Source organism: Gopherus flavomarginatus, chromosome 24 (genome assembly GCF_025201925.1).
Source record: "Gopherus flavomarginatus isolate rGopFla2 chromosome 24, rGopFla2.mat.asm, whole genome shotgun sequence".
Classification (NCBI taxonomy): domain Eukaryota; kingdom Metazoa; phylum Chordata; order Testudines; family Testudinidae; genus Gopherus; species Gopherus flavomarginatus.
This window is the reverse complement of record NC_066640.1, coordinates 15,740,998-15,759,213: the sequence shown is the minus strand read 5'-3', so window position 1 is coordinate 15,759,213 and position 18,216 is coordinate 15,740,998. Positions and strand designations below refer to the sequence as shown.

Here is an 18,216-nt window from a genome sequence, read left to right as displayed (position 1 = left end):
GTGGCCCGGTGCCTGCTGGGGGATCGCTGTCGCTATGGGGACCGTGCCCCTGCCACGAGCGGCCCAGAGGCAGCTGGGACTGGCTGGAGCCTGGGCGGGCAGGGCCTGTGCGTCCCCGGCCCCCTGTAACTGCAGCGCCCCCTCAGCAGGCGGGTGGCGCCTCGCTCCCCAAGGCCCTGTGGGGGGTCCACGCGAGACGCCGCTGGGGCGAGCGCCACGTGCTGTCTGTTACCAGCTTCCCGGTGATACTGATCCTCCAGGCCTGCTTCCATGGGCGCTTCCCCCCCCCCCCAGCTTGTGTAAGGGGGCGTTGTTCACAGCCGGGGGGCAGGCGGTATGGGGTGGGTAGCCGATGGGCTCGCTGCAGCCCTGGAGAGCAAAGTTCTTCACAGCCTGCAGCAGTGCCAGCTTTGCCAGCGTACATCCTGCACAGGACTGAACACCCTTCCTGGGTGTCACTGCTGAGACTGCCTGGGAGTGCCCTTTCAGGGGCAGCCGAGCTGGTGGCTGAGGATTTGTAATCCCTGTTGACCTGGGCCTGTCCTTTCCCCAGTCTGTTGCATCATCTGGTAGTTCCCAAACCCTGGGTGAAGAACACTGGGATTGTGATATGAACTAGCAACTCCTTGAGAGTGTGTGAGGAACAGCTTGGTTGTGTAAATGTGATGTGTGGTGCTTCTACTCTGAAGCTGACTTCATATCCCCTTCTCCCACATTACTGGTTTAGCCCCCGACAGCCCAGAGAGCAGAGCTACCATACTCATTGCACGTTTTATTCTGTATCTGTTCTGTGTGTGCCTCCTGCTCAGCAGCTTTGCTGAATCAGGCCTCAGATTTGTGAATGAGGGTATGGTAGCTCTGCTCCTTGGGCTGGGATAGAGGGTCGTTAACTGGCTGATTTACCTTTGATGTCACAATCCCACAATGTCACTACCAACCATGAGCTGTTGTGGGCAGGAGACCGGGGTTTGACAGGGATGGTACTGATCTTGCCTATGCTAGGCTTAGGCTACCAGTTCATACGCAGACATAGTACTGCTGCTTCTCTGAAATCTTGTGGCACTGACACCTGTAACTTACCCTCCCGTACACGTGTTCTCCTTCTCTTTAGCCCTCTTGCTCTCCTGTAATTTCTCTGTTTCTTGTTCTCACTTTCTCCATTTTTGTTACTCCAGTTATCTTCTTCACCTCTCCCCTGCTGAGATTCCATTATGACATGATGCTTTTATAATAATATCACAGGACACTGAAAAATTTGCAGTTGATTGTTTAGCTTTGGGTGGAGATGAGTTACAGTCAACTTGTCTCAGGCGCAACGAATGGATGAGGGGTACCGTTTGAGGGTTCAAAGGAAGAGAAGCATTGATTAGCGTTATTGTGTGAGGCCACGGTTTTACTGTCAGATTCTAGTTAGTGTGTGAACTGCTGAGCCAGCTCCCTTTTCAGGATTTGCCCCATAGGCTGTTACTCACTGGGTTTACGTTGTCTTCAGTTTTTGGTTTCTAAGTCTAACTAATTCCTTTTCTTGTCTGGGGTCTTGTGTTTGATGCGTATGGCCAATTTATGGCTATTTAGGTTGTAAACTCTTGGGGATAGGGCCCGTTATTTCCTTGTAAGCATGTACTAGCACAAAGATTGCTGATTGGGATACAAGGAATAATAATAATTCACTGATCAAAGTCAGTCACCTTGGAAAGATAATTTAATCTCATTTATAGGTAAGACCAACTCTGGTACGCATGCAGCTGTTTATTAAATGCTTACATGCTTTGCATTAATTTGGACCACAGAGGTGCAAAGCCAGCCCTCTGCAGAGTGCTCTGGGCTAGCGTCCACGGATGCCAGCTGGCATGTGACTCTATCCAAACTCACGAGTCACATGCATGGCCATTTATATAAGAGAACCCATTCAGGCTCTCCTGTGAGATATGGGAAGCGCCTCTCCCAGTTGAGACCAGCTTAGCACCACTCCTTTGACCAGCTTGGCCATGGGAAGTGAGTCCCAGCTGAGACTAGGACAGTGTGGTTTTTACTCAGCCAGAGGGGAGGTGACTCCCAGCCCAGCTTAGTACAGAATGGGTCTTACTGGTTTGCTTTTGGGGCAGGCTGCCTTTGGTTCATTTTATACAACTGCAGTCTGAACTATCTGTGGCCCAGTTTGAGTCTCAGTTGTGGTAATAGGCACCAACTGTACACATGGCACATCCAATCCTGGATGGAGGAGATTGGCTAATGTCCCTCTATCTGGCCCCATTTGGCCATGTTTTAAAATATCACCCTTTTGGTTCCAATAATCCTGTTAGAAATATCCCAGAATGTGGCACGGGGTGATTAGCAAGTAGTCCAAAAGGCCAACTTCCTGCATGCTAAACTCCCATGAATCCCTGAGATTCTGTGGCCCATTTTCTTCCCGGTAGTAACCCTGTAATGTCCATGGATTGACAGCAGAGATTAATTTGTACCTGAGGCAGGAAAAGCCCAGTTGCTTCTGGGCTGCTCTTATCATGGCAGTATCTTTGGGGAGAGCAGGACAGCTCCATGGGAGGATGTACCCACAGTTCTGGGATTGCTGGGAGCTCATTTCATTGTAAAAGCAGCAAAGAATCCTGTGGCACCTTATAGACTAACAGACGTTTTGGAGCATGAGCTTTCGTGGGTGAATACTCACTTCCTCAGATGCATGACATGCATCTGAGGAAGTGGGTATTCACCCACAAAAGCTCATGCTCCAAAACGTCTGTTAGTCTATAAGGTGCCACAGGATTCTTCGCTGCTTTTACAGATCCAGACTAACACGGCTACCCCTCTGATACATTTCATTGTAGAGAGTGCAAATGTTTGCTGTTCAAAAGTGGCTGCTTCTGGGATGATGCAGGCTCCTCCTACCAAGGGCCTTACTTGGACATCTTGTAAGGAACAGTCAGAGAGTAAAGATCCTTATCTCCTATTCCTTCTTACCTCTTGGAGGCTCTTGCTCTTTGTTCTTTAGGAAGGGACCAAGGCAGTGATGCACCTAAGTCTGATATCATGTCTCTTCCTTTACAGGGGAAAATGGCAGCCACTGGCCAGTCGTTAATCCCAGCCCCACTCACAGGGATTCCCTTCCTAAAGGCCTCACATTTTCAGATAGGGTTTGACCATAGACCACAGGGAAACGTTGTTGAATCTCCTTTCCGCACTGATTTCCCTCCCTTATGGGGCAGTTACAAACCAGACCCAATTCTGCTTCCAAACTCCAAGGGGGTTTTGAATCAGGATATGGATAAAACCAGGGAAACCTGGTCAGAAACCCACCTGGCATTTCCAGTGAGATCCCTGGAACCAAAGCCCAAAATCTGTCCACCAGAATCTCACCTCCAAATGCATGGAGATTCCCAGACCAAAATTTTCACCTCAACTGCAAAGGAGAGCTATCCTTGGCCAGATGTGACGCTGCAGGGACCAGCTTCCACCAGAGCTTATTACAATAAGGAGGAAGATCATTTTCCTTGTGGAGACAAAGACAAACTAAAGCTCCTGCCTTCTGTCTATCGTTTTTCATACCCAGCGTATGAGATACTCGAGCCCATTGCCAGAGCGCCATCTGTACATCTGGGTGAGTTGTTTGGGGCTCTCTCTCTCAGGCTGTGACCTCACAAGTCTCAGGGCAGGTGGCATTTGTGGGCACTGGGGTTTTCATTAGCTTGTTTTAGGTTTCCATTACAACCAGTTTAAGTCTGTATTTACTGTAGTGGGAGGAGCCCTTTATCATCTAAGTGCTGAGGTCTAGGATCTAGAACTTTAAATATCACTGGTCTCTCTTTTATCATTTCATGTGTGAATTTGGTGATCATGATAGTGAGAGGCTTATAGCATTGGCTGGCTGTGCACGTGATACAAGCTTTCACTATGCAGCTCTGCCAGTGCACCTTCTTCTTTACCTGCAGCACTCTCTGATATTCTAGTCTTGGCCCCCACCCCATAGCTTGGCTGGTGCATGCAGTCCTGCCTTGCAGCATTCCCAATATCCCTGGTTTCTGTTACAGTCTGTGCTTCTCTTTAGCACAGGCGGCCAGTTGTGCAAAACTGTGTGGTGGTGTTGTGGTGTGCACAGGTGGGGTCTACCTGACACAGACACATTAGTGACCTAGTGCAGAATCTGGACCCAGACCTCTGGAGCTGAAAGGCCAGTGAATGCATTTACTTGCCGTGCCAGCCAGTGACCTCACCACACTAGGCAATTACAGGGGCGTTAAAATGCAGTATTGTTAAAGAAGTCAATTCCCACTCACAAAGCCTGTGCTTAAGGGCTTTGCTGAACGGTGGCCTCAGTTTCAGAGTAGGTCCAATGGAATTTGCTCCTTCGGTGGGGGTCTGTTTGTTTTTGGGCCAGGAGAGAGTGATCTTTGATCTGTGGAAAAGGCCACTTTGTGCCCTTGCTATCAGACCCTGATTTTTTAGCTCTGGATACTTGCCCAACCTGAGAGCCACCACCTAAATGCAGTGACTGGGGGATGGGCAGCACAAAATCCCTTTGTTCTAGGCAGACAGCACCCCAGGCTGAAGGGTTGTCAAGGATGAAGTAGCCAAGCCTGAATAGCGTTTTCTGTTAGTTTTAGTGGGTCGATACTCCAGGTCAGCGTGAGACTGGGCAGCTGTCTTGGAACCCTAGTTCCCATGTCAGTTTCTTACACTTCCTAAGAACTGTAATTGAGAACTGCAAAGGAGAAACTCAGATCATTCCCCCCTTGTGTTGTTTGGCAGGAGGAATTCCCTCAATTAAAGGTGACAGATGCTCCTACTATGGCACTTCTTATCAAGCACAGTTTGAGGGTGGCTGGATCCCTCCTGTGACGTCCTGTGGAAAGGTAACATCACAGTCCTATAAATTCAGCCATGCTGCTTCCAATTCATATTTTGATGGGACTAAGAGTTCTAAAACACTGCTTCCCACTCAGGCAGCCTGATGGACGTGGAGCCTAGTGATTAGCTATGGGGAGGGGAGCATAGGAATTTCCAGTCCTGTGGTCCTGTCTCTAAACACCAGCTTCAGAAGAAGCAGGTTACTCTGTAATGACCTCTCCATATGGGAAGCTGCTTTCTAACATCATCAGCTGGTGGTTGGCTTGTGCCTTGAAGCAGGAGACTCTGTAGCTCGTGTATATATTTTATCCGATTTGTAACGCTGGCTGTTGTCATTATCCATAGAAATATCCAGTCCTTGCTTGGTCCATTCCGAGCCCTTGGACTCAGTATCTGTTGCAGTGAATATGAATTTTGACTTGGTGTCACAACTGCCAGGTCCTAATCCCAGCTCTACCACTGACTTGCTGTGAGACTGTTGGCAAATGTGAGTGCTAAGGTGCTATGAGTGCAAAGAATTATGATATTTCTGGGTTCATCTAGACTCTGCTCATCAGAGCTATCCCAGTCTGTGCACCCCACCTAGAGATTCACACTTGGATTTCCAATAAACCATCTCTTGATTCATGGAGTGGCCTGTCCAGCAGCATTGTTAGCTTTCCAGAATGAAGGAATAGTCTCTTTGGAACTGGGAACTCCAGAAGGCAATGAAAGGGCGACGTGTGCCCTTCATCCTCATGGTTTCTGCACGACTGGTTGGGGAAGCCTGAGTGCTTGTGGAGACAGTCAGCAAAGTCCTTGTTTCCCTTGTAATTAGCTGATGAGGTCTGCTCTATGGCAGGCAGCATCACTCAGAGGTGGTTTCTCCGTAGAGCAAGTCTTCCATTGTGTTTGGGGACCCCAGGAGCAGTGTCAGCACCAGCGAGGAGAAACATGCCTACACTCTCCAGGACACAAGGAACCACAGGTAGCCAAGAAGTACATCTGACGGGTTGTTGCTGTCCCAGGCTCTGTGGTACTCACTAAAGGCAAGTTGTCTTTGAGCACATCACTCACAGCTCACTACCTTATCTCAGCAACTCATATCTTATGCCTTGCAGAGTCTATGATAAAGAACATGCTGTCTTCCAAATACACAAGACGAACATCAAGCCAGGGGATGGTTGCACCAGATTCTTTACTGTGGCACGGGAGTCGTTCCCTCGGCGGGAGCTAGGTATAGAGGGACAGTGACCTGACACAGTGAGAGATCACATAGATAGTACTGTTCTGCCTTCCTATTGGCCAGAGAGTATACTCCTGGGGGAATTCTGCGCCATTACATGCACATATTTTAATGTTTTAATGAATGGGAGAGGCTAGGGGTCAGCCAGGCTCTGCATGGGGGAAGCTCCCTAACAATCCCTACCTGCTTCGCTCCCACCCAAAAACATGTTCCAGACTTATTCCCACCCATACCCCCAAACCCTCCAAGTTCACACCCAGGCTCCTTCCCAACAATTATTTCCCTTGTCCTCAGCTCCTCCATTATCCGTGACTCCACCAAGCCTTTGCATTGCTTCTGAGGGGTGCAGAAAAAGTGTTTTTTTTATTATAGTTAAATGATTACTCAGAGTTCTGTATTAATATGCCTAATAAGGAATCTATTTGTCAAAAAACATTTCCTAAATCTTTTTTGTTGTCTGTATTGTTACAGACTACTTGCTGACAGGTATTTTGAAATAAATTACCAAAATAATTGAAACTGGTATGATTATATTGTGTTATTTTGACAAACAAAATATGCAGAATTTTAAAATACTGTGCACAGAATTTTTAATTTTTTGGCACAGAATTCCCCCAGGGGTAAGCATAGCATTTACAACTGTGCCATGCTCCCTGCTCGCACTGTTTTCTACTTTCTGAAGATATTCCCACCCCATTTCAAGATGTATGCTTTGAGCACCACACGTGTTAATTTCCTTGGCTTGACTCTTCCTCTGGTGCATGGGCTGGGGAAATTTGATCTCCCTGTTACTAGCATGCTGCAAGATCTCACTGTTATTGCCCCTACTGGGCTAGTGCAAAACTTGAGTGACTTTGTTTTTGCAAAACCTAAGCCAGTGCTTGGGGGATCAAATCTGGGGCCAGTTTTATCCAAAATTCCATCGTGCTCAGAGAAATTTCTCCCCCATCGCTAAGTCTCAGAGACTGTGCTGGGCCAGATAAATGCCTGATATAAGTAGGTGTATATCAGTTGACTTCAGCGGGGGTAACACTTGCTTACACTACTTCTGCATTTGGCCCATAGTCGGTGAAGATATGGCCTCCACATGCATATCTGTCCTGTTCCTATCCCTATGTTATTCCCATCCTTGCTTTGTCCCAGAGGCAGCAGATCTTGTGTCCAGAAAGCTCAGCTGCCAGCATTTTGCCTCAGCTCAGACATAACTGGGAGACACAGCTACTCAACCCTGTGTCCTACCCCGTAGTGTTTGTATTACAGTAGCAACAAGAGGCCCTAACCATGGCCATGTGTCCCATTGTGTGGGTGCTGCACATGCACATAGCAGGAGAGTTTGTCCTTAAGAGCTCAGAGAGGCGGGAGAAAGGAAGGATTATTGTTCCCATTTTACCGACAGGGGACTGAGACTCAGAGATACTAAGGTGTAGATTGTCAGGAGCTCGGCTCCTACTTAGGCACCAAAATCATTGGCCAGATCTTCAAAAATGCTTAGAACCCAGCATCTCTGACTGCGAATGGTGAAGAGCCCTCACCTAAGCTTGGGACCCTACGTGACTTGCCCAAGAAAAGGCGTCTGTGGCAGAACTGGGAAATGAACCCAAATCCCTTGCCCCCACCTAGTGCCTTAACCACAAGGTCAGCCTTTTTCCACGTGCTGTAGATGCAGCTGGAAGGGTCCTTCCAGCTGTCCATCCCACCCAGGAATGCTGCAGTAGCGACAACCTGTTCAGAATTGGGAACCCTGACAGAATTTGCTTTTTGCCTTTACCAGCCCCTGTGAAAGTTATGTGTCTAAGCAAACAGAATTCATCGATCCCCAAAGGCGACGAAGACCTTGAGAGGAGTAGGGAGCTTGCAACCACCACCACTAGCCGATTCTTCCACACCCAGGTCTGTGCCCTGCCTTTCACCTTTCAGCAGCAGCTATCACGGAGCAGCGCTGTGTTCTAAAGATCACTGAGTGTGTCACAGGATCAGAGCTGCCTCATGCTGCAGGGTGGGGTCTCTAAAGGACCCTGTATCCTTGCTCACTCGTAACATTCATGCATGGCCAGTCTCCTGTCCCAGTCTTTGAGCACACACCCTAGGAGGCCTGGCTCCTGTTTTGACTGCCACAGTGCACCCTTCGTCAGGGCTCGTAGAGAGCCTCCAGATGCAGGCTTGCAGCCTCAGAGTGGACAGCGAGGTCAGCTACTGAGAGGTCATTCTCAATAGGCCAGCTGGCGAGAACCTTGGGCTCATTGTGGGGTCACCATCTCTAGACAGAAGCTATGCAGGATGCCAGAGAAATACACAGCATCCTGCAGCTAACGGTGGGGACCTGGGCCTCTCTGTGTTGTCTGAGTGGGGTGCTCATACTTACAGCTGGAAGCCGAGTGGAGCATCTGCCTACAGCACCTGCCCATTAACTTCTGCTCTCGTTTACTCCAGATTGACCTGGGGGAACGTCCATCTCAGCCAGACGTGCCACCGTGGAGACTACAAAGCAAAGTGCCCCTGGGTGGCAAACATTTAAACGCCTGTTTCTTCAGCACAACGCAGCACTCGGATTATCAGCCGCCACCCTATAGCCAGAGGGAGGTGTCCAGCAGCAAGAGCCACCTCAAGAGCCACATGGCCTTTAATTATCCCAGTAAGGCATAGTCCCTTGAACCCTAGCGCAGCTCCCAACCCTGGGACATGTCCCAGGAGCAGCTTCAGGCTGCTGTGCCGGGTGCTCTTGGCTGCTCCTGTGCATGGGATCCTGGGGCTCTGCCCCTGCCAGTCACTCTGCCTGCAGCAGGGTGAGCTGGGTGTGTTTGGGTGGGAGGCTGCAGGCATGTGCTGCACTGGGATGGGGGTTGTCTTTGTCAACAAGAATGGGACAGTGACCCCAAAAGCCAGGCAGGGAACTTGTGCAAGCACAGTGCCTGGCAGTGCTGGTCAGCACTCCCAGGGACTGGCAGGTGGATGTTAATCTGGAAGGCTGGCCACCTCCTCAGAGAAGCAGTGTCAAAGTGCTCAGAGAGCAGAAAGGTGCCACCTGTGTGAGCCTCAGGGCTGCACTACCATCTTGTGGGTGGCTTGCAGCATATGCCATTGGATACTGGAGCCAGACACTCACTCTTCTCTTCATCTTGCTGGAATTTCCTCAGCTGACTTCCAAAAGCAAAGGCCTCTCGCTGGGTTGGAAGAGGTAGTGCAGTGTGTGAATTATAAGCTTTGTTTGTGCAGCCCCAGGCAGGGATTGATACAGGGCTTTGTATGGAAGAGGCTAAAAAGATCCCCTCTAACCTCTGGGTTCTTTGCTCTGGAATCTACTAAGTCCGGGGGGCGGGGGCGTCTCTCCATTCCTTGTTATTTGCATTATTACTGACTGAATGTGTCCTCAAAAAGAACAGGAGTACAGGTGGCACCTTAGAGACTAACACATTTATTTCAGCATGAGCTTTCGGGAGCGACAGCTCACTTCTTCGGATGCACAGATTGGAACACAAGACAGGAGATATTTACCAGCGTATCCTGCTCACTGTAGCAGTGTGGCCACCACCCGAGCGCCCTCTTGTGGCCCAGGGTGCCTCTGCAGTGCCCTGCCTTTGTCTTCTCTTCTTCAGGGCGCCTTCAATGACAGTCCACACAGTCCTGCTCAGTCAGTGTCCTGCTCTGGGTTTTTACTAAGTGAATGAAGTTCCTAAAAGCAAACGCACAAAGGAACATCCATCCAGCCTTACTCTGGGCACAGCCCTTCCGCCTTGAAGCACCCTCCCTTCCTTGAGGCTTATTGCAGGAGACCACCTTTCTCTGCAGTTTCCTCATTGCAGGATACCTGCTGCCTTTTCTATTTGAATCACCCAGGTCCTCTCAGATGGGGCTTATCTTTTCATCCGGGCTGGTGTTAGGCAGGGCATTCATCCAGTTTTACACTGGACAGTCCGGTTTTTCTAATGTGACTCCCTTGCCGCTGCCGAGATAGAAATGGAGATTGTTTTGTCCAGTAGCAGATGGGAGAGGCCATAATGAAGAGCACGTGGTCTGCCAGCATCACACACGGTACATACGAAGTCATGCCAGCAGTAGTAGGCCAGCATGCCCCCCATGTGGTGTGAGCTCACACACTGTGCATGCAAGGTTGTGCAGAGGGGGATGGGGTCACATCAGTGGGGGCAGGTCCACTCTGTTCTATGAAGTACCAGAATGTCCAGTATTCTGGGTCCGTGTGAGTGGCTCCCCTCGCTGGCTTAGCCCAGGCTCTCTGGTCCACAAGCCAGTCACCCTGTCATGACAGCTCTGGAGCTATGCTGCTCCCTCTGCATGAGCAACCTGACACTCCCTTGCTTCTAGGCTGGGAGACCTGGGATCGGGTGCTGGGATGGCAGGCTTGTGCATTGTGCAGGCTGCACAGAACTGCCCCCAGCTTGTACCTCCAGCTGGCAGGGGATAGAGTCCAGTTCTCTGAAGCACTGGGAGCAGGAATCTCGGCAGGTTGAGTTTTCCTGCACTAACCTGGGAATTTCTATAGTGATCCAGAACAAATATCCAAAGTAATCCACTCTCTTGTGTCTGACTGTGGACAGCACCCTATGCTTCGTGGTTAACCCTATAATGGACAGTTCTGCAATAGCCTGGCTGTAAGGGTAGATTCTCTCTAACCTCATGTAGAGAGAGGTTGGCTGAGGGGCAGGAGGGTCTAACGATGGATGTTTGTGTTCTCCATATAACGTCTAGTCCTGATGATGTCTAGTGACAGTAGTTCCACAGGTTGGTTATGCATTGAGTGAGGAAAAATCCTCCTTCAGTCATTCTTAAACTTGTTGCCTTTTTGTCCACCTGTATATGACAGGGTGAACAGTAACCAATCTGCCTTCTCTGTGACATTCATGATTCTGTATATTGCTGTTATGTCCTCTCATTCACCTCCTTTCAAATAAAGTTACTCTTCAAAATTTTTCTTTATAGAGAAATTTTTCCGGAGCTGTAATCATTCTCCTCGCTGTCTCTGAACTCACTCTAATCCTCTTCTGTCCTTTGAGACTGGGTGACCAGTCCTGCACGCAGCATTCCAGATGAGGTGGCACCACTGATGTATAGAATGGCATTGCAGTGTTTTCCATATCATTCTTCATCCCTTTCCTTATGCACCGTGGCAGTTTTTCTGTCTGCATCTGTGCAGTGAGCTGCCCATGGTGAGGCCTGTATCTCTTCTCCCAGTCAGTGCAGACCCCAGGCAGGTCTCTGATTGAGTCAACTGCAAAACCTGTCTGTTGCCTGCTCATTTCATGCCTTGACTTTGCTCTTTATTCCATTTGTGAGCAGGTAAAGGTGCTGTCACGACCACACAGGCTATGCTGGTCCCGCACAGACAGTGGATGGTCCGGCCCTCGGAGGAGTTGCTGCAGCAGGTACGGCAATAGCTGGCGTATGTGGCCAGGTTCAGGACAAAGGCCTGGTGAGAAGGATAGCTGAGCAGCTGGGAGGGAAAAGGACACTGCAAGTGGGCCCCACAAGTAGGTGTTTCTGGAGGGAGCAGGGAAGGGTCAGGGGCTGCCCACCTCTGAACTTGGCCCAGTTAATAGCCCAGTACAGAATGTGTTGTCTCCCAGCAGGCCTGTTTAGATACCAAAGGCTCTCCAGTGAACAGACAGGCAGTGGAAGGGTGTGGGCATTACAGGATGAGGCCAGAGCCACCCTAGCTGCCATGGGGATCTGCCTCTTCCATTCTCAGCAGGGAAGCCTCTGCTTTTCTGCCAAAGGGCACACAGGGTCAGAGCAAGCGTGGGGACAGGCTGCTCAGAGCTGCTGGCTGGCATAGACTTGAACTCTGCTCCTTACAGGCTAGTGTTCAGCAGTCAGAGAGCTGAGTGGTGGGTTACTTCTAGGGCTTGCGAGATTAATGACGGAATCCCCCCACCGCAATGGCCTTTCCTGTCTCCCCAGATTAAATACTCTCACCTGGTCCCACCATGGCAGGGGCAGCGCTTTTTTGGGACTGAGCATCACGATGAGTTCACCCCCAAGTACGGCGGCCCTGTGACTATCTGCGGGGGGAACTTTCAAGTGAGCAGCATCCCCCTGGGCACCCTGAAGAAGTACTGCCCCCAGAGGCAGATGGTCTTTGCAACATAACGTGCTGCTTTCCTATGGGGGCTCTCAATGCCACTCTCCAGGGGCTGCCTACAAATAAACACAGGTACCTGGCTTCTGTGGAGATGCTCCCTGTGCTCTGCCCTCCCTGGGTTCTGTAGCACCTGGCTGAGGTCTCTGTGCCAAACTCATCTCAGGAATTGGGCAGAGTCGTAGCAGGGATGAACTGGGCCAGCTGGCGACAAACCTGCCTCCAGGTCAGCTCCAGGCTGCCCTCTGTGCTCCTGCTGAACTCCCATTCACAGCGGGGAGGAGTCACAACCTAGCTCCGTTTCCCTTTGATGGGGGCGGGTAACAAATCTCAGCTGGGATCCGAGCACCCTTGTGCTGAGCGCTGCTCACGCACTGGGCAGGAGACTGTCCCTGCCCTGTCTGAATTGATCAGATGGACAGTGAGTGAAAAAAGGTCCAGGCCCAGAGATGAAGTGGCTTGCCCAGGGGCATGTAGCAGCTCAGTGGCAGAGCTGGGGGCTGGCTAGAGAAAAGGGACGGTTGAGTGAGTAGGGGCTTGGGAAACCCAGGTTCAGTTCCCAGCTCTGCTGCAGCCTCTTTGTGTGATGTGGGGTAAGTCACTGAATCTGCCCCATGAAAAGGGAATGATACTTCCTACTCCTGTGTGGCTAAAATTCATTGGTTGTGAGATGCCCAGGCATGACTGGGAGGAGGTCAGACAAGTACCTTTCTAGAAAAGAGCCCAGGTCTCCTCAGTCCCAGGTAAGGGTCCTGTCCACTGGCCCCACCCTGTATCTGCTGCGGAGCCTCCTCCGTTCTATTTCTGTGTCTTATGAAAGCAGAGTTTTATGGTGGTACTGTACCCACACTGATGCCTGTGACTTATCTCTGCTCCCGAGTTGGCACTAGGGACACCATGGCAGCTTGGGCCCCTGTAGTTCCGCATCACACTGTTATGGCTTTGTGCCCCCACCCTGAAGTGGGATATGTGTAGGGCCAGACACCCATAGAGGGCCCCAATGACTTCCGTTGGGGGTTGCTCTGCAGAATGGGGACTGGGCAGAGGTAGGGCACCCAAACTCTCTAGCCATGTCCCTCCAGCTCTGGAGTTCAGGAGGTGCAAAGGGGCCAGCAGCTGAAGGGTGAAGGGATTCACGTACAGCTGGAGCTGAGCAGGGTCTTTGGGCGAAGCGATTTCCCTGCAACTGAGGGCAGCAGCAAGTCTAGCCGGAGGGGAGGTTTCAGGCTAGTACTTAGCAACCAAAAAAGATTTTTCCCTCCCTTCCTGCCATGGATGGGAGGGGCTTGAGGGGGAGAGTGTGATTGAGAGGGGGAAGCTTCCAGGTATAAGGGGAGAATCGGCAGCTGAGGAGTCAGGGTGTGACAGTGCCAGAGTTTGAGGCCACAGAGAAAGAACTTTGGAAAACAGCCCTGCTGTGACCACCCCTTACATGGGTAGCACCAGAGACTTCCCACCCCTGCGGCTGATCTCAGTGCCCAGTGCCCAGTTTGGTGCAGCCCTGATCTCACAGCCTGGCTGGGAAATGACGCCCCCGTAAAATACTTGAGCCGCCTTCCTCGCTGCCAGCCTAGGAAGGAACCGAAGGGCTGATGCAGGGCATGTGGGTGTGCCCGCTCAGCTCCTGGCAGCAGCCACTCTCTGCAGTAACGTGGGGAGTGGGGGGCTGAGCGTGACTCAGTGCCAGTGGGGGGGATGCTGCACTAATGGGGCTAGTCACACACTTCCCCCAGCCTCCAGTCCCATCTCTGAGTGTGAGTGCAGGGAAACACTAGCAAAGCTAGGAGGCTCCTGTGACAAACTGGGAATGTTCTTAATGTTTTCTCTGAATACTGTGTTGATGCCTCAGTGTCCCCTATGCAGTCTTAATATCTAGGTGGTGGAATAAGGGTGTGTGATTGCTGCAGAGCAAAGGGCCAGTGCACCTGATGCTCTGTCTCCTAGCAACTGATGGCCTGGGCCCCTCCTCTGCAAAGGTGCCAACTGAAGGTGTTGGAGACAAAGAGGTCAGGTGACCTCCTGGCCCGGGAAAGGGGCTGAGCAGAGAGAAGGGGCTGGAGGGGGTTGTTAGTCTGGAAGTGCAGATGTAGGGGTCTGGCTCACTGCTCCCCAGAATGGACCCAGCCGAGGGGTCCGGTTCGCTGTATCTACAAGCTCTGATTTAGACCCTGTTCCTGTCATCGAATAAACCTCTGTTTTACTGGCTGGCTGAGAGTCACCTCTGACTGCAAAGTGTGGGGGGCTCACTGCTGGAAGTGCACGGAGGGGCAGAGGATGCTGAATGCTCCAAGGAGAGACCCAGGTGGTGAAGACGTGTGAGCTTCTTGCCTTGAACAAGTCTGCTCCAAGAGACAGGAGGCTCCCCAAAGTCCTGACTGGCTTTGTGGGGAGCAGTTCCAGAGCATCACCCGGGGACTCCACGACAAGAGTGCAGGGAAACACTAGCAAAGCCAGGAGGGGCTCCTCTGCCGAGGCAGCTAGTTGTGAGGGGCTGTAATCCCCTGCTGGCCAGGGGTGTGACATGTTGCAGTGGGTAGTACCATGAGAACCCTAGGGCAGAGTATGCCCCATTTCCCACCCTGCTGAGCAGTGACTCTCCCACGCAGTGCTGGTGCCTTCCGTGCATCTGCATGAGTATCTGCTCACCGGCATGCGTACAGGGGTGCAGTCTGGCCTGTGATACTTCATGCTAATAACCCACCCTTGCTCGCTGGCTGTGCAACGCAAAACGTCCGTTGCACAGAACCACGGCCTGTGTTCTTTGCTCTTTGTTGTGCAGGAGCAGGTGATGGGAACCCACACGACTGAGAACAAACACTGGGAAAACAGCCCAAAGCTGCAGGGTGATTCCCTTTGCCAGAATCACAGGAACCACTAGAGAGCCTGGGATGGGCCCATGTCTCCAAGCGCCTCTTACCCAGGCTGTGAGCTGGCAGGGACAGAGGGATGTGTCACCTCTCCGCTGAGTTTAGACAGAGAGCTCAAAGGCAGAATGAGAGATACCGTAAGCTCCAAGTGTGGTGTTGAGTCTCCCATCATGAGCACTGGCTGCATTTCAGCACAAGGGCTTCATACAAGGTCAGTGAACACAAGTGCAAAGAGGAACCTGAGGCTGAGGAGGTGGCAGGGCAGGGCTGTTCTCTGGGGTGGGGGCAGTGTCTTTGCTACTGGGGTTGTAGCTCACTGTTTTTGCCTGGATGCTGAGTTTGCACTAAACCTTCTCAGCATGAAGATTTTAATGTGGATGCGGTGCTGTACTCTAGGTCTCCTCCCTGGTGTGGAAGCAGAGTGAGGGGTCAGGTGCTGCCATGCCTGGTCCCCGTCTCATGCTCTTCCATGGATTTATAAAAGCAACATCACAGAGAAAACAGACTGCAGTTTACTAAACCATTTCGACCTACTGCAACTCTCATGTGGACAAGACCCCCCACATTACACATCTTAAAGCTCTGGGAGATTTTGAGGCTGCTCTGTTCCCATCACCAGCTACAGACCCCTAGCAAAGCTCTGGTTTTATGCCTGAAAATGTGAATTCCTTAGGAATCTTGCATCTCATGGGACAAGACAGGGCTGGTGGTATGAAACAGCCAGAACCTAGATTTGTTATGAAAAGCTAAGACCAGCTGTCCTGAGGATTCACGGGGGCAGTGGGCTATGTAGGAATGTTCTCTAGGGACAGTTACCTGCTTACACAGAAGAAGAGAGAGCACCAAGTGCTGCTATTTCCTGGTTCGTTAACTGGCATCTCATGTTAAAAATGAGGGTAATATCCAGGCTGTCTGGATTGTGTGGTCCCTGAGGTCAGCCAAATCCCAAGCTGGTATAAATCATTTACACCACCTGGGGAGTTGACCCACGTCCTTTACCTGGTTGTGATGTAGCATCCCCATCTGTGTTGCTCTAGCAATAAATCCTACCAAATAATCATTAATCCCCCCCCCCCACCTCTGATCTGGCCCAGCTGGTCTGGAGGTTGATGCAGGGCTTATTGTGAGTGAGGGGCTGAGCTAACCCCCTGCTGCTGCTGGAGAGATTTGCCAGCATCCAGAATATGTCTCCACAGACCCGAGTGAGGCTGGTGTCTGCGGAAGCAGTGTCCGGCTGGTACACCTGACCGTGGCTGGTGGTGGTTGCTAACCCGCCAGGGTTTCTTACATGCTGCTGTCTTTCCCAACTGGATTTGCACCCAATTTCAGACAGTGAAATGACAGTCGGCTCTTGAGGGAATGGAATCTGCCTGGGAGCCTCCCCCTGAAGTTCTTCCTTGTTCTGCTCCCCAAGAGCGCACGCAGGAATGGCCTGTGCTTGGTGGAGGAAAGGCTGGCCGCAATCTTGATTTGATTCCAGCGGTGACGTTCAATCTGCAAAAGGAAAACTTGTTGTGCAGCCAATGCACCAGCCCCCTCCCCTATGCTAGAGCAGTCGGCACGTAGCAGCTACACGTCAGCTGCTTCTGTTCTGCAGAGATAAGCGGAGCTGCATTAGGATGAGTTTAGATTAAAAATAAGTAATGTGCCCTGGGTGTTCCCTGGCTGGCTTTGCTCTGACGTGGCTGAAGTCATGCAGAAACCCAGGCCAGGGCATTCAGTGCTGGAAAGTGTTCAGATACCACAGTGATGGGCCCATTTAAGAACCAGCCTAGACTAGAGGGGCTTCTGAAAAGATCTTCCGGCAAACTGCCTCTTCCCTCATTCAGCAGGGTTACTAGATACAGCTGGTGGTAGCTGGAGGGGCTCAGCACTATGTTCTGCCTCCCAGACAAGAACCCATTTATACACATCCTTGGGCTGGGCCTGGATTCTGCTATAATTGTGCATAGCCTGGTTCCTATGAACAACACACAACAGCAACACTAGGACAGCGGCCTGCTCCCTGGGGGGGCAGGGAGGGCTCTAGGCTGGGGATGGGCAAACTTTTTGGCCTCAGAGTCACATCTGGGTATGGAAATTGTATGGTGGGCCATGAATGCTCACAAAATTGGGGGTTGGGGTACAGGAGGGGGTGAGGGCTCCAACTGGGGTTGTGGCTCGGGTAGGGTTGGGGATGAGGGGTTGGGGATGCAGGAGGATCCTCTGGGCTGGCACCGAGGGGTTTGAGGGCAGGAGAGGTATCAGGGCTGGGACAGGGAGCTGGGACTCAGGAGGGGGTGCAGGTTCTGGGGGGTGCTTACCTCAAGCAGCTCCCAGAAGCAGTGTCATGTCCCCCATCCAGCGCCTGCCAATAGGAGCTGCGGGGGCGGCATGCGGAGCCCTCTGGCTGCCCCTACGTGTAGGAGCCAGAGAGTGGACATGCCTCTGCTTCCAGGAGCTGCATGGAGCGGGACAAGCCCCCAACTCCACTCCTTGGATGGAGCGCTGGAGCAGGGCAAGCTCCGGACCCCACTGCAGCAGGAGCCTGAGGGCCAGACAGGGCCGGAGCTACCATTTAGGCAGCCTAGGCAATCGCTTAGGGCACCAGAATAATTGGTGGGTGCTGTTTTGCCGGAGGGGGCGGCAGGCGGCTCCGGTGGAGCTGCCGCAGTCGTGCCTGCGGAAGGTCTGCTGCTCGTGCGGCTCCGGTGGACCACCCGCAGGCACGACTGCGGCAGCTCCACCGGAGCCACGGAGCACCGGACCCTGCGCAGGCACCACTGCGGCAGCTCCACCGGAGCCCCGGAGCACCGGACCCTGCGCAGGCACCACTGCGGCAGCTCCACCGGAGCCACGGAGCACCGGACCCTGCGCAGGCACCACTGCGGCAGCTCCACTGGAGCCACGGAGCACCGGACCCTGCGCAGGCACCACTGCGGCAGCTCCACCGGAGCCACGGGACCAGCGTGCGGGGCGGCGAAATTGCCATCCGCCTAGGGTGCTCAAACCCCTAGTGCCGGTCCTGGGGCCAGATACGACCCTCAGGCCGTAATTTGCCCACCCTGCTCTAGACCCAGCATCAGGCAACTGGATTCTATTCTCCCATGCATCTGAGGAAGTGGGTATTCACCCACGAAAGCTCATGCTCCAAAACGTCTGTTAGTCTATAAGGTGCCACAGGATTCTTTGCTGCTTTTACAGATCCAGAC

General features: G+C 52.0%; 1 protein-coding gene across 6 annotated transcripts; it reads left to right on the top strand.

The window, feature by feature from the left end:
- Positions 1-547: 547 nt before the first annotated feature.
- TEX45 (testis expressed 45) lies at positions 548-16,534 on the top strand. 6 transcript variants are annotated; one of them, XM_050934484.1, is made up of 9 exons: positions 548-587; positions 3,046-3,595; positions 4,744-4,847; positions 5,715-5,809; positions 5,943-6,058; positions 7,839-7,957; positions 8,498-8,699; positions 11,357-11,445; positions 11,981-13,818. In XM_050934484.1, exons 2-9 carry the CDS (start codon positions 3,052-3,054, stop codon positions 12,167-12,169), a joined length of 1,458 nt encoding a protein of 485 aa, XP_050790441.1. In that variant the 5' UTR covers positions 548-587; positions 3,046-3,051; the 3' UTR covers positions 12,170-13,818. The 6 variants fall into 6 exon arrangements, 5 of the variants coding, with proteins under 5 accessions (XP_050790441.1, XP_050790442.1, XP_050790440.1 ...); XR_007771428.1 differs by lacking the exon at positions 548-587 and adding an exon at positions 14,938-14,999 and having other exon boundaries at positions 2,714-3,595; positions 11,981-12,233; XM_050934485.1 differs by lacking the exons at positions 548-587; positions 11,981-13,818 and adding an exon at positions 14,938-16,534 and having other exon boundaries at positions 2,714-3,595.
- Positions 16,535-18,216: the final 1,682 nt, after the last annotated feature.

Bases quoted from the DNA above. Each gene is read 5' to 3' on its own strand.
- TEX45 (XM_050934481.1), top strand. From the start codon at position 3,028: ATGTCTCTTCCTTTACAGGGGAAAATGGCAGCCACTGGCCAGTCGTTA. The intron at 7,958-8,497 runs GTCTGTGCCCTG...CGTTTACTCCAG, and splicing joins GCCGATTCTTCCACACCCAG to ATTGACCTGGGGGAACGTCC. The intron at 8,700-11,356 runs GTAAGGCATAGT...TCCATTTGTGAG, and splicing joins CATGGCCTTTAATTATCCCA to CAGGTAAAGGTGCTGTCACG.